General features: G+C 52.0%; 1 protein-coding gene and 4 gene segments (V, D, J or C); all 5 read left to right on the top strand.

Moving 5' to 3' along the window:
* Window positions 1-23,491, top strand: part of LOC102523413 — a 442,357-nt gene that overhangs the window by 381,465 nt on the left and 37,401 nt on the right.
* Window positions 1-23,491, top strand: part of LOC102505801 — a 222,123-nt gene that overhangs the window by 164,453 nt on the left and 34,179 nt on the right.
* LOC102521144 overlaps window positions 1-23,491 on the top strand; it is a 383,406-nt gene that overhangs the window by 329,566 nt on the left and 30,349 nt on the right.
* The window catches only part of LOC102511799 (immunoglobulin lambda-1 light chain-like), a 401,923-nt gene that overhangs the window by 359,244 nt on the left and 19,188 nt on the right, over window positions 1-23,491 (top strand). The gene's annotated exons all lie outside the window — the stretch shown is intronic.
* LOC102512038 overlaps window positions 1-23,491 on the top strand; it is a 55,570-nt gene that overhangs the window by 18,450 nt on the left and 13,629 nt on the right. The window contains 1 exon segment of the V gene segment in view: window positions 9,156-9,458. Coding sequence covers window positions 9,156-9,458 — 303 coding nt within the window.

The raw sequence follows: 23,491 nt of genomic DNA, 5'->3' as shown, positions 1-23,491 counted from the left end.
GCAGGAACAAACCCACCCCAATGAGGGTCCCAGCATTTTCACACTCCAGGGGTCTCTGCTGCTAAGAAATGGAAGAAAGTCCACCAGAGTATCTGATAGCCAGACAGAGGGACAGACCGCAGGGTGTGAGGACGGGGATGGAAAAGGGGGGCCAATGAAGACTATTCCCTCTGTGCTTAGATGGTGACCAGCCAGGGATGGGGCTGCCAGCACAAAGCCTTGGCCAGAGAGGGACGGTCAGGGTGGGCTGGCGGGGACAGCCTGATGGCCAGGATCCATCTGTGCCCACACCTGCTAGGTGTGGTGTAAATATTTTTCCCAGGTCTTTTTTATGCCTTTTGTTTGTGAGGTCCTTTACCATAAAGCCGTCTGAATTTTCACACGCCAGTTTGGCTGTTTCTGTGATCCGTGGCAAAAAGAGGAAAGGCATCTTTATTTCGATTTTCTTTTCTATTTCATTCAGGTGCTTTCATTGCTCTGCTGTGTGTTTTCTCTCTGCCTGGAGTTTACTTTAGCGTACGCAGGAATATAACCTTATGTATTTCCCACATGGAGAGCCAATCGTCCTGTATTTACTGAATATGAACACAATTTTTATCAAATCCTAAATCATTGATATATCACATCCTCCCTTTGGTTCTATTGATCTAATGATCAGTTCCCATGTCCGTTTCACCCTGTTTTAATAATTTTCGCATGACCGTGTGTTTCAGTACCTGGCAGAGAACGACCCTATCATTATGACTCAGTCAAAATATCCGCGTTTCTTGTCTGTCATTATTCTCTCTGTTGGACTTTAGAATCGATTGACTACTTTTCAAAAAATTTCCCTTTGGTGCTGTGTTTGTAATTTCATGGATTAAGTGGGCTCCTTTAAGTGAACTGATATCTTTGTCTATTGTGTCTGTTACTCAAGGTGCGTTATGTTTTACCCATGTGAGTCTTGCTTGTTTTGTGTTAAGTTTATTTCTAAGGGTTTTAATAGAATTTTCAATGAAATCGTAAATGTTTCGCCAGTTTCCTATCCTGGATGGTAGCCACCTGTGTTGGAGGAAACCTGACTTTTCCCTATCATACTCGTACTGTCGTTTTCATTAACGATTGTATTATTTCCAATACTCCTCCAGCTGAGTGTCTTGGGATTATTTTTTTTAAGTAGACTAACCCAGCAACTTCAAAGAACAATTTGACCTCATTATTCCTAACACTCAACCCCCCTCATCTCATTCCATCGGTTGAAATCTGTAGACTATCTTGACTAGTGAAAAGTCAGAGTGGGAACCCTGACTTTTAATGTGGTTCTACCTTTAAGTGGGAATTTTGCTGTAAGTTTTGGGAGACATCCTTCACCACAATGAGGACGTTTCCTTAGATTATCAACTTAATGCAAGGCTGGATGTTTGCTTTCTTTAAATCAGGAACAAGGGTGGCATTTATACTGCTGTTCTAGTACATTTTTGTCAAAAAGCTTACATGCTCATCTTAAATACAGCCATGACCAAATCATCCTGCTGCTGAGGTGAAAAGGGCTGGTCTCAGGTTACCTGCCAGCTTAGAAAACTACGTTGGGAGAGAAAATCAGACTTGGCAAAGCCTAACATTCTTGTCATCATAAACTTTAGAGCATGACTGGGGTGTTTCTTTCTTTTCCTTTTTCTAAGTATTTTAGTGATATTTTTGTGTTACGGTTGGACAGCTCGGACAGAGGGTGATTCAGTGAGGGCAAAACATTTGGGGATGGCTCCAGGCCTCCAGATTGGGAAGAGACCTACTGAAGTGAGGACAAGGAGAGGGAACAAGCCTCCCAGGGAAATGTGAGGAGTGAGGAATGTTGAGTTTGCAGTGCCTGTAGGGCATTCAAGCACCGATGCGTTCAGGAGGCAGAATGTGCATAAATCTAGAGCCCAAAAGAGAAGTCAGGGGTGGAAATAGGGATGCAGTACCCCTGAGCAGTTGTCAGAGAGCACAGTGCAGGTCAGAGGCAGAGAAAGTGAGAGAGCACAGGGGACTGGGGAGGGACCTCAGACTTGACTGGGTTGGAGACTTTGGAAGCTTTGACCTGAGAAGTTTCAGGGAGAGATGGGGGTCAGAGGGAGGGGGCTCCTCACACTCTGTCCCAGCACGTGAAACAGTGCCTGGCAGATGGATGCTTGGGAGCCATGCTTGGACAAATGGAAAGATGATGGGTAGATGATGGATAGATAGATGGATGAGAGATGATGGGAGGATGGATGATGGATGGATGATGGATGGATAGATGGATGGATCAAGTGATGATGGATGGATGATGGATGGATGATAGGTAACGGATGTATGATGGATGGATTATAGATCATGGATTGATGATGGATGGGTGATGGAGGGATGGATGTTGGATGATGGGGGGATGATGGATGGAAAGTCAGAAAGACACTGATCTGAGAAATCAAAGAAGGCTTCATGAAACAGGTGGAAATGAACTGTGTGCAGGCCGTCCCCACATGGAGCACCAGGAGTCAGGAAGGCACTGGGAGGAAACCACCTGGCTGGACTGTGGGAAATTGTGGGGCAGGAACACTCAGAGGCCCTAAAATGAGGCCAGGAGATGTTGGGCAGGTCCGAGCCAGCTCAGGTCTCTCTCTGCCGCATCCCATGGCCACCTGCTGGCACACGGTCTGCACATTTCTGACCCCCATGCCCTGGCACCTCCAGAGGGGACAGGTTCTTAGAGCGGCCACCTGATTTCCAGCGAACACCGGCCGACTGACAAGCTCCAGAGATAACGCAAACCGGGTTCGGTGAACCTTTAGGTCTACAGACCATCACTGCGGCCCCCTCCACAAAGCAAGTGACCCAAGCTGGCCCAAGACAGGCGCCCTACTCCGTCTGGCCTTCAGGCCAGACTAAGGTGATAACTCGTTTTCGGGTAGAAAACAGGCAGGGGCCTGAGGTGTTCCCCCAGGACTAGCTCAAGATCACCCTGCGGGAAGGCGGAGCTTTCAGGGCTGGAATTAACGTTTTGTGTGGCCGGGCCTCGTCCATCACGCTGTCCCTTTTCAGACTCTGCAGAGAGAGAACTGCTGAGTCAGCAGCTCCCCACCAGGAAGCCACATGGTCCGACAAATCCCGTTTTCTGTTTCCTCCTCGGAAAAGTCTCACGAGATCCTGGGATCGCGAGTGGGGTCACCCAGGGAGGCTAGAAGGGGTTCATTTAAATAGGCTGGAAGAGCATCGGGAGATGGGGAGGGGTGGTGGCTGTAGACACGCCCACGGGACTGCACGGGGTGGGGGATGGGGTGTACAGGTAGAGTTAGGGGATTGGGATGGAATGGAGGTGGGGTAGCTGGTCTGGCTGAATGGAGGATGCATGGGATGGGGATGGAGTGGGGAGATGGTTAACGCGCGTGTGAGGGATAGAGATGGAATGACGGTGAGGGTGGAGCTGACTGGAGGGATGCGATGGCGATGGGGGATGGAATGGAGGATGGGAGTGCATGATGGAGTGGGATGAGGGGCCTCTTGGCCCCAAAGGGTGAGGCGGGCAGCCTAGAAGTTCCCACCTCCAAATCCCTCCCCACCCCCCACCTCTAGGCCTGTGCTTCAGGCAAACAATTTTCAGTCCATGGGACAAGAGTGCCAGGGCCAGTATCGGCCCCCCTGAGCGAGGGTTCTCGCTCCACCCCCACCACCCTCGTGTAGATGAGATGTCACTCCCCTTGGCCAGTGCAACGCCCTCTACTCTCTGGACTTTACTCACCCTGTGCCTCCTGGGGGAGAGGAGACCCCAGCTGGGGTTGGATTAGAATCCTCCCTCCAGACCCTGCTTTCCTCTCTCTCTACACCCACCTCCCCCGATGTGTTGGTTTTCCACCTTGTTCAGAAGCCACAAATTCTTACATTTGGTCTGCTCACATCCATCTGTTCTCCACGCTCCCTCCGATGGCCTCAGCTTGCGCTGGTCCTGAGCTCATACTTCTGTACATTCCACTCAGGGACCCCTTCAGACAAAGTCAGGACAGGGCCTTGAAACAAGGGACAATGTGGGCGGGACCTTCTATAAGCTTCCAAAGATGCTTATCCAGGTGGGAGGCACCCAGCACCTAGAACCAGCCCTCACTCGAGCCAGCGGTGCCCCTCAACCCTCGGGATCCTGTGTCCTGGCCACCAGTGGCACCCGGGACCTGGATTCCAGGACCTTGAATGGCCTCTGGCAGATTTTGGTGCCACTGTTCTCCCAGTCCCTCTGAGGTGGGAAGCCTCATAAAAAAGACTGGCAGGACCCCCAGTCGGCGCCACTACTCTCCCGCCCGCACCATCTGGTTCCCTGGGCCAGTGGCTTTATCTCTTTTTGCCTCTGAAACAGCTAACATCTAGGAAAGTGGAGCTCACTCCTGATTGGTCCATTTCCCTCACTCCTGATTGGTTATTTCTCTCCCTCCTGATTGGTCCATTTCCCTCACTCCTGATTATTTCTTTCCCCCTTGATTGGTCCATTTTTACAAAGCCTGTTCCTAATTAGTCAAATTTGTTACACCTTATTTGCATAGGATGCTGCAAAGTGTAAACCGGCAGCCTATAAAAGCCTGTGTAAACCTACAGACAGGGTCCAGAGCTTGGAGTGTGAACTCCTCTGGGCCCGCTGGTGTAATAAACCTGAGTTCTCCAACTCTCTGAGTGCTGCTTGGTCTCTTGCCCGGATCCAGGTTGCTGTCACAACTGAGCTGTAACACTGAGCGGTAACATTATTTTCTGCAACACCTTTACGGGAGAAAGTCAGGCTTCTGGAGATACAGCGAGAGCCAGATGGGTGGGGACCCTTTTCCTGGGGGTTTGAGAGCCAGCGGAGCCCGTGTCTGTCACTCACACTGACTTAAGGGGCCAAATTTGGGTCGCCCTCACACAGGCTCAGGAGGTAATTTCTGTCCTTGGACTGTGAGACTTTTCCGAAGTGGAGTCTGGCATGGAGTCCTTATCTTCCGAGTGACCCCACATGTTTAACCACGGGCCACAAGAAGGTCACGGTGGCTGAGTGTGTGGATCTGCCCTGCCCTTACCCCAGATATCCCCATGCCTGTGAACGAAGGACTATAAGGTGTCCTGTTACACATGTGAACAAATGAATGAATGAATGCATAGGTACATACACATGAGGGCCTTGTGTTGATCTCTCCGACATCGGATTGCCACCTGGAATAGGGCTGATAAAAATCTGACTTTTCTCACCTTGGAAGTGGAGACAGCCTTTCCCTCCAGCCTCTCCCCCACATTCATTCAACAAACATTTGTCCTTGAGAGCCTGCAGATGCCACACTCAAGGAGATACATGCTCAGAAATTTTAGCCTGGAAACAGAAAAAAAAGAACCAGAACTCAAACAAGAAGGCTATTGTTTTAAAGTGACAAGTTGTAACTAAATCTCTGAAGAAAACAGGACAGAGGATGGACTTGAAATGGAAAGCGTATGGGCTTGAAGATTGCTAGTCCCTATTTGGATGATCGCGTTGCTGGGGGTTTTTTCCCTTTTTTTTCTTCTCTCTCTCTTTCTCTTTCTTCTCCTTGGTCGGGGAGTGGGGATAATTAGGTTTACTTATTTATGTAACGCAGGTACTGGGGATTGAACCCAGGACGTGGTGCGTGCTAAGCATGGGCTCCACCACTGAGCTATAACCCCACACCCAACAAGTGAGCTTCTGATATCTGTTTTATATCTGATTGTGTGGGCATTCATTCTAGAACAAATCAAATAGGATGGCGCTTCCTGTATTTTGAAGTGCCTGAAAATCGCCCTGTAACAGGAGATCTCAAAGGAGAAATGCTCTGTTTACTGCTCACAAGAAGCACCTGGCACCTTCTAGTATTTTCCCTGGGACTTCGCCCATGTGGACCCCAAGCCACTGGCCCCAAATCCAGCAGACACCTCCATCTGGTGGGTTTCAGACCTCCTTATTATCTCACAGGCACTTTATTGCTGTTATCCGTCCTCTGATGATTTGCTGGTGATAAGATTATGTTCCCCACTCCGCAGGACGGCTCCTTTCCAGACTTTATTGACTAAGAGAAGTGAACATTTACATGTGCTGAAGGGCTGATGGAGAGGATGCTGTGATTTGTGGCCTGCATCCCACGAAGGGCATGTCACCCCTGCCACGGGATGTGCAGACAGCCCTGCCCTGCCAGCACCCTCCCCAAACTGAGCGCCCAGGATGGATCTGCTCCCACCAGGTCACGGCCCTTCCCACGGCAGCCTGAGTGCCGAGATTCGTGGGCACAACAATATACAGGCAAGGATGTGTCACTGCCACATGGATGCACCCTGCAGAGCTGTCCCAGCTCCAGCGGCCACCACCCTCCAGAAGCTGCCATGGGGCAGGCTGGGATTGTCTCACTGCTGCTCCGGGTTCTGAGACGTCCACTGTCCAGTTCTCCTTCCTGTCCTTTCTCCCGTCTCAGGAGTCGGATCTGCACTGCGGTCTGCAGGTTGTCCCTGCTGACCCCTACGCTTTCTCCCTTTATCCTCCCCAGGCCTGGGAAGGATTCTTCAATCTCCTGCATGCCCCTCTCACCTGGTGAACCCCCGTGGAGAGCAAGAATGTCACACCACAGGGCCTCATTCCCTGACCTGCTCCCTCCCATCCCCTGCACTGGAGGTGATGCCAGCGGTGCCTCCTGCCCATCTCAGCATCAGTTTTCAGGGAGACCTGGCCTGTGACACTTGGCAACAAGAATGTGGCCTGGAGACTCTTTGGGCAAACACAGGGGATCAGCTTCCCCAACTGAGCTCTCTCCCTGAGTCACTTAACAAACAATATTATTGAGTGGGCTGTTGGAGTACATTTGTGTGTCTTCAGGAAGATTCAGGAATGTGAAGTATGGAGTTAAAAGAGTTTTAAGCAGAGGGGAAGCCTGTGCAAAGGCACTGAGGCTGAGGGAATATGGCCATTTGAAGGAATAGAGAGAAACCCAGCTGGGGGCTCATCACTGGGATCAGGGGGCAGGAGGAGAGTGGGGAGGTGGGCAGCAGACAGATCACATAAGGACTGGAAGCCAACGTAAAGAGATTGGATATTTTTCTAAATGAAAAGAGAATTTGTTTGAGGCTATTTTTTCATAATTTTTACATGAAATCATTCGTGTTTTAAAGACATGAAGGTGGTTTTGTCTGAATGAACTTTATGGGGGGGAAAAGGAAGCCAGCAGAGCCCGTGGGTCCCATGGTTCTTGTCCGGGCACGTGGTGGGGCTTGGACCAAGCAGAGTGGATAGTGACTGGGGGCTTCAGGATAGAGTTCTCAGACTGGCTGTCTGATTGGAAGTGGGGCATGAAGGAAGGGAAAGAGATGGTGATGACTCCTGGAGGTCTGACTTTTCCTGTGCATTTGTGTTGGATATTTTACCTTTTTTAAAAGAATAGATGTGTTTCTGCAGGGAAACATCAACTTTAATTTGCCCTCAGAGAAGCAGTTGAGAATTGTTTTCTTGTGTATTTTAGATTTCTTTGCTTTGTTTTTCTTGGCTATTAACAGTAGTTTTTGCAAGTGGTCCTTTTCCCACCCCATTGGCGGCATTTGTGGTTCCTGATTTATGGCTCATGTCCTATTGTGTGGGCACATGTATCTAGAAGAGTTTTACATGAGAAAGTGGACTCCTGAGGTGGGAGCCCTGGGTTTGCTCCCAGTGCTACCTGCACGTGGGACAGGGGACAGGGTGGCACCTCGTGAATATTAGAGGTTTGCTTCCTGGAAAAAGTTCCTGGACACGTGGAAGATTCCTGGGGCTCCTCCATGGCTTTCCCACGAGAAGACATTGCTGGCCCATATCCCCTTCCTGATGAATTTCTCAGCTATTCCTGCTTAATCGTTCTCTCAAATAACAGACATGATTATCTAAACCGATGTCTACAATAAGAAGCATAAAATTGTTTGAAACAGACTCAAGCAATAGTGATGACTCAAAGTGATCACTTCCCCCAAAGATCTTCCTTTCTCCCTAAACCCAGATGCCAAGTTTCCCACCATTAACCACGGAGTAACTTCTCCTGTGCTCCCAAAATTCACTTGGTATAAATAGCTGCCTCACAGGCATAACCTGGTGCCAGGGATGTGGCGGGACGGGCTAGGTAGTCCTGGGGTGAGCGTCTGGGCCACCTGGTGTGGCAGGTGACACACCCCATCCCAGAGGGAGTTCATGGGCAAAGAGAAATGAGCATAGAGGGGAATCTAGCAGTTCAGGGGGCCTGGTACTGAACTGATGGTGAAGGGAGACAAGGGGAGGGCGTCACCTAGTGATTTCCAACCCTGTCTTAGCTCCCTCCCTGGTGCTCGGTTGGCACCACCTGAGGCCACCAGGGGGCAGCAATGGCATGGACTTAGGGACAGTACTTGCTGCTTGTACTGTCCTGTATGAGTTTCAAGAGCTGCCCCCCACGGTACCCCTCTTACGCCCCACAGCGTTTGTGCCCCAACAATTCTTCATAACTACTAATAAATGGCCCAGGGCTCAGGTTCAGGCTGCACTGGGAAAACATCACAGAGACAGAGGATTGAGGGGCATGAAAACTCTCCTAACAGTAGGTAAGAAGGAATTGAGGTGATGCTGGTCCCCAGCTCTGCCTTTGATTCCTGGGAAATAGGGCAATGGGGCCTTGCAGCTGCCTGGAACCCTGTCCTCTCCTTTCCCCAGTAGCACGTCCTGGGATTCCTCACCCAGGAACCACGATGACCCAGCCAGCAAAGATGGGAAATCCTTGGACTGCATCAATTTCACACACGCTGTCATGGACTCAGTCTGTCCTGACTCCACATGTGATGAAAGAGTTAATTCACTAGTAAAGGCTGCTGTCCAGGGATAGAGAAGTGTCTAGAATCAAGTCCAGGTCAGGGGGTGGGGAAGCAGGGAGAGGAGCAGATTTGCATGGAAGCCCCGCTCTCCTCTGCAGCAGGGGGAGGGGATAAGAGATATCTGGGGGACCAGGCCCAGGGATGGAGGATCAGAAGGCAGCACTCTGGGACATCTCCACCATAGCCTGGGCTCTGCTCCTTGTCACCCTCCTCAGTCAGGGCACAGGTGAGACTCCAGGGAAGGGACACGGGGACATCTGGCTGATCTTTTGTGTGTCTGTCCTCAGAGTGACATGGGGCCCAGTGCTGAAATGGCTCGAGTGTGTTTTTGTTCTTTTCAGGGTCCTGGGCCCAGTCTGCCCTGACTCAGCCTCCCTCGGTGTCCAGGACTCCAGGACAGACGGTCACCATCTCCTGCGCTGCAACCAGCAACGACGTTGGGAGATATAACTATGTCTCCTGGTACCAACAGCTCCCAGGAACGGCCCCCAAACTCCTGATCTATGAAGACACCAGTCGAGCCTCGGGGATTCCTGATCGCTTCTCTGGCTCCAAGTCTGGCAACACGGCCTCCCTGACCATCTCTGGGCTCCAGTCTGAGGACGAGGCTGATTATTTCTGTGCCTCATATACAACTAGTAGCACTGCGCACAGTGGTCCAAGTTCATGGGGAATTGAGACCAAAACCTGCTCTGAGCTCCCTCGGGTCTTCTCCCTGAACTCAGGACCTCATTTGTTACTGCTGATTGTTTTATTCTGGAAAAATTTCAAACAAAAATGAATTTTTAATGGTAATACAAAGAACTGCTTCATAAACTATTTGCCAACTTGGCCAATTGTGAACATTTTGTCACGTTTACATTATCTCCTTAACTCTCATTTTCTCTCTTTCTTTGTATAAGCTTATGTACCTGTATGTTTATATGCAAACATATAAGTAACTAGACAGACACAACACACACCCCCTGCCCTGTGTGAAGTCTCAAAAGCTGCTGCACCGTGAGCCCCTCCTAAGGTGATAACTAGTGATGGAGGGTCTCAGGCTTATTCTGCTCTTACAAGTCTTTTCTCAAAGACCCTCAGCAGCCCCAGGCTTCGGCCTCAGGTCTAAGCTGTGAGCCCTTGTGGAAGATGGGGACAGAGGGATGTGTGAGCATCTATGCTAACATAAAGATTAAAAATGGGCTGGGAGGGAGGGAGAGGTGCCAGGCCCTGCTTTGGTGCCTGAGAAGTGACAATTAGGACTCTGTCCTCACCCTTGTTCCTCATGGCAAGGTGGGGTATCCCACACATGCACCAAAGTTAACAACAGGACCATATAGGGACATCCCAAGGGTGGCTCTTATCCCAGGAACCACCTCAGGACCAATGGTGAGGTCCTTTCCCTCCTCGATATGTTGGGGTCGAAACAGAGCCCAGAGAATTAGGGCAGAGAGACTGAGTCTAGGATTAACTTAGGAGCAGGGAAGGAAGTGGCACTGATTCCAATTGCTATGTGTTGTCCTGTCATCAGAGTGGATTGGAGAAAAAAGCCAGTGGCCAATTGACTCATGGTCCAGAGACTCCCGGGCAGGTGTATGGGCTCAGCTCCTCCTCCTCACCACGGTCATCACTGGCTGATGCCCATTGACTGAGGGTGGATGAGGGCAGGACACTAACCAGAAGCACAGAGGCTCTGCACAGGGAAGGATTGGGTGGGAGTCCACGTCAACAGTGAAACTTTTTTTAATTGTAAATTGTCATGAATTTCTTGGAAATGAGAAACAAGGGCTGAGTTGGTATTTAAAAGGGGGTGCAGAGAAAGAGGTTTTGGACCCCCCTTCTGGTCCCCAAGCACGTAGTAAACAATCTTACAGTTTGCCAGGGAAAGGGGGTGGGAAGGGATAAATTTGGGAGTTAAGGATTAAATGTTAGCCGGTGTATAGAAAACTAGAGATTTTGAAAAGTTTCTTCTGTATAGCACAGCAAACTATGTTCAATATCTTGTAATAGTAACCTTTAATGAGAAGAATATAAAAAGGAATGTGTTTACATATATGCATGACTGGGACATTGTGCTGTACACCAGAAACTGACACATTGTAACTGACTGTACTTTAATTAAAAAAAAAAAAAACTCTATGGTTACTCTTCTATTAAAACCAAAGTTAATAAAATATCAATTCTCTTTGGAATAAAAATAAAGTAGCTGGTGGATAAAGTGATGTGAGCGGGAGGGGATTGGAGGGATCTGGGCCTGAGCTGGGAGGGGAATAAAGGGGAAGGCAGAAGAGCAGAGCTGGGGGGTCATCCCCCCGCAGCTGCCTTCCTGGCCTCGGTGGGCGCCATCGGAGTCCACCAGGGGGCAGCAGGGGCCTGGATTTGGGAAGGTTATTGTGTGATTTCCCTAGCCCAGGTGAAGGCACATAGCTGCTGCCTCCTAAGCCCCTTCAGGGAGAGGTCTCCCCTTTCCTAGAAACACCAATAAATGTCCCCAGGCCTTTTCCTAAGAGAACCACAGAGATAGGGGACAGAGAGACACGGGGACCATTCTGCTGAGGAGGTCAGGTGGGGCGAGGGGTGGACAACCCCAGCTCTCCTTCGATCTCCAGATGAGAAAAGATTGAATCTCTAACTTACTCCAGCACTTGTGGACCCTGTCGTCACTTTGGACCCACAGAATACAAAACAATTATTGTGATTATTAGTCAACGACATCTTGACTCTATCAGATGGCAGGGACAGCCAAGGATGGCTCGATTTCCAGGTCCCTCTAATGGTCACTGTGTCCTAAGTAACAAAAACATATCACACAGTATTAATATTCCTAGATTGGCTCTGTGTAGAGGGATAGAGAAGTATCTAGAACCAAGTACAGGTCAGGGGGTGGGGGAAGCATGGGCTGGAGCAGATTTGCATGGAGGCCCCACCCTCCTCTGCAGCAGGGGGAGGGGATAAGAGAGGTCTGGTGACCTGGCCCAGGGTTGGGGGCTCAGAAGGCAGTGCTCTGGGGCATCTCAACCATAGCCTGGGCTCTGCTCCTTGTCACCCTCCTCAGTCAGGGCACAGGTGAGACTCCAGGGAAGGGACACGGGGACATCTGACTGAGCCTTTGTGTCCCTGTCCTCAGGGTGACCTGGGGCCCAGCTCTGAACTGACTCGAGTGTCTTTTTGCTCTTTTCAGGGTCCTGGGCCCAGTCTGCCTTGACTCAGCCTCCCTTGGCTTCTGGGACCCCGGGACAGACAGTCACCATCTCCTGCGCTGGAACCAGCAGTGACATCGGGGGTTACAGTGATATTTCCTTGTACCAACAGCTCCCAGGAATGGCCCCCAACCTCCTGATTTATTATGTCAGCAATTGAGCCTCGGGGATCCCTGATCGCTTTCCTGGTTCCAAGTCAGGCAACACGGCCTCCCTGACTATCTCTGGGCTCCAGTCAAAGGACGAGGCTGATTAATTCTGTGCCTCATATACAACTAGTAACACTGTGCACAGTGGTCCACGGTCATGGGGAAGCGAGATCACAACCTGCCATGAGCTCACTCAGCTCTTCTCTCCTGAACTCAGGATCTCATTTGTTTTTCATGTTAGCTTTTTGGAAATAATTATATATTTAAATCAAACTGAAAAGATTTCATGAAGAACTCGTGCACAACCATTTCCCAGATGCAGTAGTTTGTAATGCTTTCCCACAGGTGCTTTTCGGATATCCCCTCTCCTCTCTGTCTCCGCATTTGTGTGTCTAGATGATCATCCATTATCATGCGTACATGGCGCACACTCACCAACATAGAACACTTATTTTCGGAATCACTGGGGAACAACTTCTATCTGCCTGCATCCAAGCCTTCATATTCCTTCTTAAATACACTTCAAAATCCATAAGATACATCATTTGAGGAGAATAAATCAAGGCTTTTTAATATATTGACACATTAGAACACCCATGAACACTCTACCTAACAGAGTATTTTCATCCTCGTAAAACAAAGACTTCATCCATCACCCACCAGTAACCTTCCCCGGTCCGTCCACCCTACAGACCATTCATGTGCTTCCGGCCAGTTCTAGATTTTTCACAAATGCAGTCATATCCCACGTGGCCCTTTGTGTCTGGCTCCTGTCCCCTTTTTCCAGTACTCTGTGATGGAGCTGTGGGTCTTGGGTAATCCCATCTTGAAAGTTTTGTTTAACCCCACTCTCTGCCCAGCTGAGTTCAGGTGGTTAACTCCACCCAGCTTTGTGGGAACACTGCGCTTTCTACATCAGTTCCATTTACAAAAACGTTGACCTGCTTCTTGAATGTGTCCTGTGAGTGAGCTGCACAGAGGCCCGTCTGGGACCTAGGTGGATTTCTATCCCTTAAGTCCCTCCCTAAAGTCTTTCCTGTGCTATTTGCTGTCAGAATCCATGCAAGTGTGGCTCAGAGGGCAGCTCAGGCATCATGAACTATTTTCATGTTAACTTTCCTAGCGAACCTCCATCCCACCATCTCCTCAGTCTTCCCTGGACCTTGAGTTTACTTCTCTGTCCTCCGGATCAGAAACTGTGAGGTTAATTCCCCTAATCTCTTGTCCCGTTCCTGTGACAGGACCTGTTTCCATGTCAAGGAGCAGGAGGACAGAGAGGACAGAAGCAAAGGGGATGCTCATCCCCTGGGTGGGAAGACAGCTCTTAAATCATACGGAATGGTCCTTCTGCCTCCAGCAGCACTGCCTCCCATCTGGGGACAGGGACCTGTGAGTGTCCCGCAGTGGCTCTGACACTGGAGCTCTCCTCGCCTTCCCCATATCAAGGGAAGCTGTCATGCAGCTCTTCTGTCTCAGGCTGGAGCCCTTCCACCCTCAGGCTGCCTGATTCCAGGGAAAAATGGAACTTCACCCAACCTGAGTTCAATGACCTTCCAACCCCGCTGTCTTCCCCAGTCTGCTCTGAATGATTCCTTTTCTCAGTACCCAAGTACCTCCTCCATGACTTCTGTGTGGGTATTATAGGTACATTTGGTGGGAGGAAAAAAATGTGTATTTACTACATGTTATGTGAAATCAGGATGCAATGGTAGTTTTAAATTTGATAAAACTGAAGGAGCCAGAACAACTGTGGGAGGAAAATGGGAAAGATGAGCCTGAGTTTTAAAGCCCTGAAGAAGAACCGGAGGAAATATTTTCCCAGTGGTCTTCAGTGTTCTCCTGGGTTCGGAGGTCATTTCTGTCTTGACCTGGGGACGTGGGAAGGTGGAGCCTACAAGCAGCAAAATCACATCTTGTGACCAGAGCAATAACACAACTATGAAATGAGATGAAATCCTTGACCATCACTTGCATAATAAATGCCACAGCTGTGGGCGCAGAAACAGCCCTTTCTCCCAGGTGCTCTCTCCTCTCATTCATCTCCTCTGAGGTCAGGACACTGGCTAGTGGGCTTGTGGATCCCGTATCTCCTGTGAGAATCAAAAGAGGAAAAAGACAGTGCCCTGCGCAGAGGGCAAAGGGCAGAATTGGGAGGGCACGCTCGGAGTCAGGATGCAGCTCCTGCCTGGTGTCCCCTGTTCCTCCTGGGAGGCCTCACGCTTGTGCACCTGGTGCTCAGGGGCACCTGTGGGAGTGGCCTGGGGGTCAGTGATCTGCTCGTGGATTTGATGTGGCAGATGCTTCAGAACAAATGGGTGGGGGTGGGGAGGTGAGCAGGCTGCAGCTGGTGGGTGCCACCCAGAACCCAGCCAACAGCGGGTGCTTCCCTGAGATGGGCACCTCCTTTACCAGAGTACAGGCTCTGCGGAGTGAGCATCCAGCAGAGGGCACTGCAGAGTGTCCCCTGCACAAAGGGTCCCAGAGACACAGTCCCATCCCAGCAGGGACATGGAAGGTCCAGGAACACATTAAGCAGGGCCACAGCTGGACTTTTTCTCCCCTGCAAACCAGCTAAATACAATTCATGTTTCTCATTTACAGGGCATCTATGGGTCAAAGACTTTAATCCCCTGATCAACATAACCTTCCAGGGATGTAGAGAATCTAGTGGCCAGGGCCAGGTCAGGGGTGAGGGAAGCAGGGGCAGGAGCAGATTTGCATGGAGGCACCACCCTCCTCTGCAGCAGGGGGAGAGGATAAGAGAGGTCTGGGGGACCAGGCCCAGGGTTGGGGGCACAGAAGGCAGCACTCTGGGGCATCTCAACCATGGCCTTGGCTCTGCTCCTTGTCACCCTCCTCACTCAGGGCACAGGTGAGGCTCCGGGGAAGGGACACGGGGACTTCTGGCTGATCCTTTATGTCTCTGTCCTCAGGGTGATTTGGCGACCAGGACTGAACTGACCTGACTGTTTTTACTCTTTTCAGGGTCCTGGGCCCAGTCTGCCCTGACTCAGCCTTCCTCGGTCTCCGGAACTCCAGGACAGACGGTCACCATCTCCTGTGCTGGAACCAGCAGTGATGTTGGGTATGGAAACTATGTCTCCTGGTACCAACAGCTCCCAGGAACGGCCCCCAAACTCCTGATTTATCAGGTCAATAAACGAGCCTCGGGGATTGCTGATCGCTTCTCTGGCTCCAAGTCAGGCAACACGGCCTCCATGACCATCTCTGGGCTCCAGTCTGCGGACGAGGCTGACTATTACTGTGCCTCATATAGAAGTAGCAACAATGTGCACAGTGGTCCACGTTCATGGGGAAGTGAGACTAAAACATTCTCTGAGCTCACAGGCTCTCTCCTTGCTCAAAAGATGCTTCCACACCCTGAGCAGCAGGCTTATGCAGCTCGGCCATGACATGTCTGGACATCTCTCTCCTCCCACAGTGAAGGTGAAGGAAACATGCACCTTGCATCATTCCCTTGGGAGATTAATCGCTTCCTCTTCCCTGGAGAAATGTGTCCCAAACGGGCCACTGTTTCCAGGTCTTCATCAGCAGTGTGATGGTTAATGGTCCATGTCTTCCTGCTTTGGGTAAGAGGTGCCCGTGCTGCTGTGAAAACACGATGGCTCGATGTGTCTGTGAGGCTGCGTCCAGAGGAGATTAGCACTGGAATCCATCGACTGAGTCAAGAAGATCACTGGTGTCAACGGCGGTGGGCAGGGTCCCTGAGTGGAGGGCCTGAATAGAACAAAAAGGTGGGGGAAGGGGCGTGTGCTCCCTCCACATCATCAGAGACGTCGTCTTCTCCTGACCTGGGACACTGGCACTGCTGGGTCTTCAGCTGCTGAACTCAGACCAGAACTTACATCACTGATCTCAAGTCACAGGCCTCTGGACTCAAACTGAATTAAATCACTGGCTTTCTGGGTTCTCCAGCCCTTTGCAGGGGGCCCCTCCCCTCCCAAGTGCAGGGTTATGGTCATGGCCAGCAGAGTCCCAGCGGCCATCAGAACACTCTGCCGGGCACAGATCACTGACCCTGGCTTGGTGATCGAGGTATTCCTAGGGGTGAAACAGGCAGGAAGCGGGCTAAACACTTACTTGCGCTTATAAGGAAAACACGTGTAGGTCCAGTGAGCAAAAGTTTAACTCAAATCACAAAGAGAGTCACAGCCCTCAGTCAGTGGATTCCCAGCCTGGAGCCAGTTTACAGACCCAGACCCCCATGAAGGAAAGGGAGGCTCCGTCCCCTGGAGGGGGAGCTCCGGTGCATCGCTGAGAATTCATACTGTTGATCTTTCTCCCGGGCTTCCCCAAGGCACCAATAGCCTTTATTGGGGTAACCGTGCTTTGGGGAAAAGGAAATAATCAGACTTTTCAGGGACTACTGGACCCCGGCTGTGAACTGACATTGGTACTGGGACCCCCAAACCTCACTGTGGCCCTCCAGTGAGTCGGGGCTTCTGGAGATCAGCTGAACAGTTAATGGTGTTTTATCTCAGGTCCGTCTCAAGGTGGCTAGAGTGGGCCCCCGAATCCATTCCGTGGTCATTTCTCCAGTTCCAGAATATAATTACCGTGTGACCTGAACCGCCCACCATGAACTGGGTGCCATCTGATCCACCTAACTATATGGCCAGGCGCCCCCGGCAAAGAGCGCAGCACAGGTGGGTGGCCGCACCACTGCGGCCCTGCTCAGGGCGTCCTCCAGGGACACAGTGAGAGGACACCCTCCGTGGGCAGCACTTCCGGCAGCGCACCTGGTTGCAACTTTTGGAAGGCGAAATGGCAAAGCGTGCAATTATACGCCGATTCATGGGTTTGGCTGGATGGTCAGGGACTTGAAAGAAACATGATAGGAAAGTTGGTCAAAAAATTAACTTGGTGAGAGGTATGTGGATAGACCTCTCCAGGCAAAAAAAAAAAAAAAGAAGATAATTTGTCCACTGTGAACACTGTGTTTGACTTCAGCAGAGGAGGATTTGTAATCAAGGGGCTAGAATGACTCAGTCTGCAGGTCCCAGGCAGCATCTTTCCCAGCCTCCTGTGTCTTCCTCCCATGGCCTCATGAACAGGTGTCCATGGTGACCGGGCCAGAAATTGTGCAAGGACTCAGCAACGTGGGCCACCACAAACCAAGGTCAACCCAGCAGTCCAAACAGGTCTACTCATAGCCCAGAACCTCCAGGAATGAAAGCTTGAGTCACCACCCTCCACCTCAAGGTCAAGAACCATGATGACCTGAGACGCTTGCAGAAGGCAAAGGAAACAGAGCCCGAGCAGCAGAAGGAGGGGGCTGTGGATCCCAGCTGTGCCTGCGGGACCGGCCACGGACGTGAGGGCTGCAGGCGTCAGGGGTGTTTCCTCTTCACTTTGTCACAATTGTGTGTGTTTGTGTGTCTGTGTGTGTGTGTGTGTGTGTTTGTTCACATATTAAGCAAAGAGCTTTCTTTTCCTTCCTCTCTCATCTCCTTATCATGTGACTGGAAGCCAGCAGCAATTCTCAGGGAGTCCCTGGACTCCATTTAGGGTTCAAATCTCCTGGAGGCAAATAATCTCCAGAGGTTTATTGGTGCCTCAGCCGCCCAAATCCCTGCAGCTGGCAGACACATGTTACAATGTGAGGGCCACCAGCTAATCACATCAACACGTCTGAAATACCCAACCCAGCCCCGTGGAGGAGGGTCACATCCCCCCACTCCGTCTTCCCTCGGTCCCTCCCCCAAAGAATTGGAAAAGACTTAGTAAATAGATATCCAGCCCAGAGCAAGGAGTCCCAGGCCTCCTGAATCCTCACGCACATAAGTAACCAGACTTTGGGATGAATCCAAAAGGGAGTCTCCAAGTGACCACACGCTTTCCCTTTACGTCGCAATGTGCCAGAAGACACGGACAGTATTTGATAGTGAGCTACTGGCTGGACTCGAGAACTTCTAAGCTTAGGTAGAGTGTAAACTTGAGATATTTCACTTAGAGGTTTTCAAGAAAGGAGCGAGGGAGTCAGTCAGAGGCCCAAAGATGAGTCCTTCAGGCCTGAAGTCTCTTAGGAGAAAGGAGACATGCGAGCAGCAGGGGGCGCTGTGGGACCACGTCTGTGTCTGTGGGGAACTGGCCCAGCTGTGACTCTTTTCAACCGACACCGTTTGCACTTCCCATCAGTGTCACCACGCAGGCCTCGGCAGCTGTGATGACCCTCACACCCAGGGAGGGTGGGCGACAGAAGAAGGGACACAGAAATAAAGCCCTCAGCACCCCCACACTTCCACACACCCTTCATCTGGCAGGTGCTCCCCCCGCTGGGTCTCAGCCCTGGGGGCAAGCAGGAAGCTGGGTGGGGGATTTGCCTGAGGGCCGCCTATCATGGAAGTGATGGAGAAGAGGAGAGTTAAGGCTGAGGGAGACCCAGTGATGCCACCACACAGTGGGGATGATGCCCGTGGGGAAAGCAGGACAGAGAATGAAAGGTCCACAGGTCAGCCTGCGATGAGCTGGTACACTGAAGGCTGGTCACCTGCGGTGGGGAGCTGTGCGTAAGAAACTGGCAAACAACCGCTTCTCTATCCGAAGTGCTGACCTTAACCCGGTCAGCAGGATCACGCTTTACCAGGTGCGGGCGCTGTAAATCACAGTCACCATCAACAGCACCTGCTCTGATTCCAAGTACCTCCCCAACCGCACAGTAGGCACCCAGTTATACCAAAGGCTTTGCCTTTATCTGAAACGAGGTCCAAGGAGGAACTGGGTTGGAATCTGGACAGTCACCCACCCATCATTCGTTGGCTGAATGTGTCTCTCCTTCATGGAAAGAAAGAACATCCTGACAGCCTCACAATGCCTGGCTTTGCTCACCAAGCCAGTGTCCAAACTCCCAGAGGTGCAATGAAAGAGGATCTGGGTGACCTGCAAAGATAGTGACCTTCCCAGGGGAAGACCATGTCCCAGGAGAATATTTAAATTAGCATGTGACAGCCTGGACAAGGGGCACAAGAACTCCTGCTACGCACAGAATCCTAGAGACTGCACAGAAGATATAAACACGTCCCGTGTGGACTGTTTGGAAAAGAAGAGTTGGAACTTCCCTCCAGGCACACCCCTGCCTGGCATGAGAGCTGATGTCTGATTTGGTGGATGGAGACCACACAGTGAAAAAGTCATGTTCAGGAAGTATTGGCAATTATAATTAGATTATTAAATTTCCAGTAAGCATGTCACACTAATGGACCTTGCACCATCAACAGATGACAGTTAATGCACCAGATCTCTAACTGGAGCAGTGATTCCAGGAATCCTAGAGAGTAAAGATCGGAGGGCAGGGCAGACTCCCTGCCCTGGAGCTGCTTGGAGGAAATGGGGGAACAAGTCTGACCTCCTGAGTCACATGTCCTGGGCCCACAACAGCTTTGGATCAAATTTCAGCCCCAGAGGAGAAGGACATTTGCATAAATGCTAACCACTCACAGAACCAAAGGTTCAAGGAGGGAATAAGAGAGGACCTGGTGTGCCCTGCACTGCTGTCAGGTCTGAGAGCCAGAGCTCAGGGCGCCTCCACCATGGCCTGGACCCCCCTCCTGCTCCCCGTCCTCTCTCTCTGCACAGGTGCTGCCTCCAGGGCTCAGACCCCAGGGGACCCAGGGATCAGCCTGGCCCTGAACATCAACTCAGCATAGGGGATGCTGCGGGGTGCGTGGTCCTAGGGAATGAGGCCCTGGTCCCCACCCTCACTCTCCTCTCCTGCAGGTTCTGTGGCCTCCTCTTCTGCACTGACTCAGCCCTCCACGGTGTCCGTGTCCTTGGGACAGACGGCCAGGATCACCTGCAAAGTAGACAGCTTAGGAAGCTATGCTGCTCAGTGGTACCAGCAGAAGCCAGGCCAGGCCCCTGTGCTGGTCATCTATGGAAATAGTAATAGGCCCTCAGGGATCCCTGAGCGGTTCTCTGGGTCCAAGTCGGGGGGCACAGCCACCCTGACCATCAGCGGGGCCCAGGCCGAAGACGAGGCCGACTATTACTGTCAGTCAGGAAGCAGCAATGCTAATGCTCACAGTGATACAGGCAGATGGGGAAGTGGGACACAAACCCCCTCCATCTGTGTCACCCTCTCCTCCAGCCCCAGGAGGCCTGTGGACAAAGCAGTCACTGGTCTGGCCCAGTTCCCCCAGATCTGAGCTCCCAGGCTGCCCTCCCCCCACCCTCCAGGCAGCTCCGCACACAGTGGATCAGGGGTGAAACATGGCCTGGCTGGACCAGTGTGTCCTGGGCTTGTCTGAACAGGCCATGAATAGGGGACAGAGGTCCCGAATGGAAGGACAGTCGGAGGGACACAACTGACCAGTGGCAATTACCTCGGTATTTCCTTAAAATGGTCACCAGATTATCCAGCGTTAGACCCCAGAATCTGCCCACTTATCTGAGCCATGGAATAGCCAGCACCTTTCATACACACTCGGTCCACTGAGTCCAAGGGGGGCGGCTCTGTTGACTAGTTACCCTGATTCTTGTCCCTGAAGTGATCGGGGTGGGGTGGGATTTTAGGGCTGGATCCTGAACCTCAGCGGGGACCCCAGTGACAGAGGGCTGACAGGGAGAGTCCAGGAGCTGCCTGTGGCCTGGATGAGGCCACGGGGGCAGGAGGGGAGGGATGGCTGGTCTCCCGGGGAAGGATGGGTGATGGTGTAGCGGAGCAGGAGTAGAGAGGATCTTGGGGTTCAGTCCGGCAGGGACCTCTGTCACCTGAGTCTGGCTCCACTCTCAGGGGACACAGGGCCATCTCATCCCATCCCCCACTTCAGGAAAGGGTTGTTCTCTCCAAGGGTTTGCAGTGACTTTGTCCCAAACATGCCCCTGCAGGTCCTCTCATGGGGAATGTCTTGCCCCCTTATACTGGAGGGAAGTAACCGCAAAAACTGCAGGGAACAAACCCACCCCCATTTGGGTCCCAGGAACTCCACACCCCTGGAGACTCTGCTGCTAAGAACTGGAAGAAAGTCCACCAGAGCCTCTGATGGACAGACAGAGGGACAGACTGCAGAGACTGAGGACAGGGATGGAAAAGGGGGACCAGCAAAGATTATTCCCTCTGTGCTTAGATGGTGACCAGCCAGGGATGGGGCTGCCAGCACAAAGCCTTGGCCAGAGAGGGACGGTCAGGGTGGGCTGGCGGGGACAGCACAATGGCCAGCGTCCATCTGTGACCACACCTGCTCCCTCCCTCCCTCCCTCCCTCCCTATTCTGGGGAGAGCGCCATCTGCTCTCTCTGGACTTGCTGTTCAGTCTCTCAGCGAGACTCTCGGGAATCTTCTTCCACTGTTTCTTCTTTTTTAAGTCATAATTTACATACACTAAACATCACAATTTTTAGAAACACTTTATGAGTATTTACAAATGCATATAGAGATGTAAGCGTCCCGCCACCTCAGCAGCCAGCAGCTCAGTCATTCCCATAGCTGCCCCAGGCGCCTTTGGTGTTGGCCCCTCCTCTGGCCCCACCTCTGGGACTGCTGGTCTTCCTTCTGTCCCTACAGTTGGTCTTCAGTGTGTGTGTGTGAGGGTTATCACCCCGACATAAAATCTTCTTCCTCCACTGTTACCTTTAACGTTCAAGTAAAATTATGGCTGCTTGTCTCTCACAGCTGGTTCTGGTCGAATTTGCCTGTTTCTCTAGCCCTGGTCCTGGGACAACATTCTCTGCTGCAGCACTGTTCCTGCTGAGTCGCTGTCATCCTGAAACCTTTCTGAAGCACGCAGGACTGTCCCTGGCCCTGAGCTGACCCTGGGGACACCAGGGCACAGAACCTAGGACCTGCCCCAGGAGCCCTAGGCAGGGACAGAGCAGGGCAGCTCCTGAATGCCTCCCTCGGGCGCTGGTCACAAGCACGCTCCCCAGCAAGCCTGCCGCAAGCCGGCTACACCCCAGAGTCAGGTCTTCGGAGAACCCCCTGCAGAGGGGTTTCCCCTCTGGCCGTTGGTCATCTACTCCCTCAGTATTGGGGATAAACACCAAAAAGGCTTGAGCAGAACTTAGTGGTTGAATCTGTTCCTCCTTCACTTAAGAGGCTCCTTTACATAAGAAGATAAATTTTAAAAGATTGGGGGAATTTTAAATATCTGTCCGTCTTAGTGCATCTTTGCCAATACAGTATCTTTTGAGAAAAATGCTTCCATCTCACAGGAGGAGCCTCTGGGGCCTGTGAGATGGAGAGCGAGTAGGGGGCGAGGGAGTACTGACCAGCAGGAGGTAGGGGGCACCCTCCCACAGGGGAGCAGGGTAGAAGACACTGGACGTGACACAGCTCTCTGCTCTGGGTGGGTGGGGGTGGGTGAGGCAGGGCACAGAGGAGCCAGGGGCCCTGAGCAGGGAGTCTGCCTAGCAGGACAGCGGGACCGGGACCTCTCTGACCCAGCCTGAATCCAGCCCTAGGACATTCTCAGTCCAGGAGAAGCCAGGGCAGCCCTGAGCACCCAGGGCTGCACCTGCACCAGCTGGGAAGGCCCAGCCCGTCCCTCGAGGGGCCCCAGGGTCCAGCCAGACTCAGATTTCCGACCACAGCCACCGCAGGAGGATGTGGTCTGCGGTGGTGGCTGGCCGGAGGCTGTGGGGGGGTGGGGGGGGTGGGTATCTGGAATCACTGAGCTTAGGGACAGCCCCTTTTTCTCCCCAAGAACTGGGGCTGTTCTGGGGGGAACCATAGCTTCTGTGCCTTAGGCAGTGGGAGGGAGGAGGGACCCCGCCCAGCCCACAAGGCGTGAGGATCCCGGGCCTGAGGCTGGAGTGGGCCAAGCACTACAGTGGGGAGAAAGTGGACTGGATCAGGGGCTCCCCTGTACCCTGCATGATGGCTGCTACATCGCCCGCACCACATTACCATTCAGTACCTGGCCCATCTCCAAGGCCAGGGATCTGCCTTTGTTGTGAAGTCCAGGCCTCAGCTCGGGGCCTGGCAGCCTGGGGTTCTTCCAAAGCTGCTCCATGAGTTTGGTCAGACCACGATCACCATCATCGATTTCAGGTCTTCCTCCCCTCACTACCATCAGTGTCCCGAGCTGTGGACGGTCTGGGATTTAAACGGCCAGGGTGTTTTGCTCCAGAGGGAGACACTGCCTCTACTTTCCAGCGTCATTCATTAACGCAGACATCATTGAAAAGATGGTCCAAACAGAGGGGACCTGTGCCTTTGCTTGTGAGACCCGAGGACAGCGGTCCTCATCCCCGTGAGAGAACTGAAGTCCTGGCTGTTGGCCTGTGACCGTGTCTCAAAAGGGGCTGGACCAGTTGTAGCAGGAGAGTCACAACACGGGCCAGACAACTCTTAAGGAACCACCCAGGAAAGTGACTTTGGGAGGCCTGG

Source organism: Camelus ferus, chromosome 32 (genome assembly GCF_009834535.1).
Source record: "Camelus ferus isolate YT-003-E chromosome 32, BCGSAC_Cfer_1.0, whole genome shotgun sequence".
Lineage (NCBI taxonomy): Eukaryota > Metazoa > Chordata > Mammalia > Artiodactyla > Camelidae > Camelus > Camelus ferus.
Note: the sequence above shows the minus strand (reverse complement) of the source record. Positions and strands in the feature narration are given on the sequence as shown.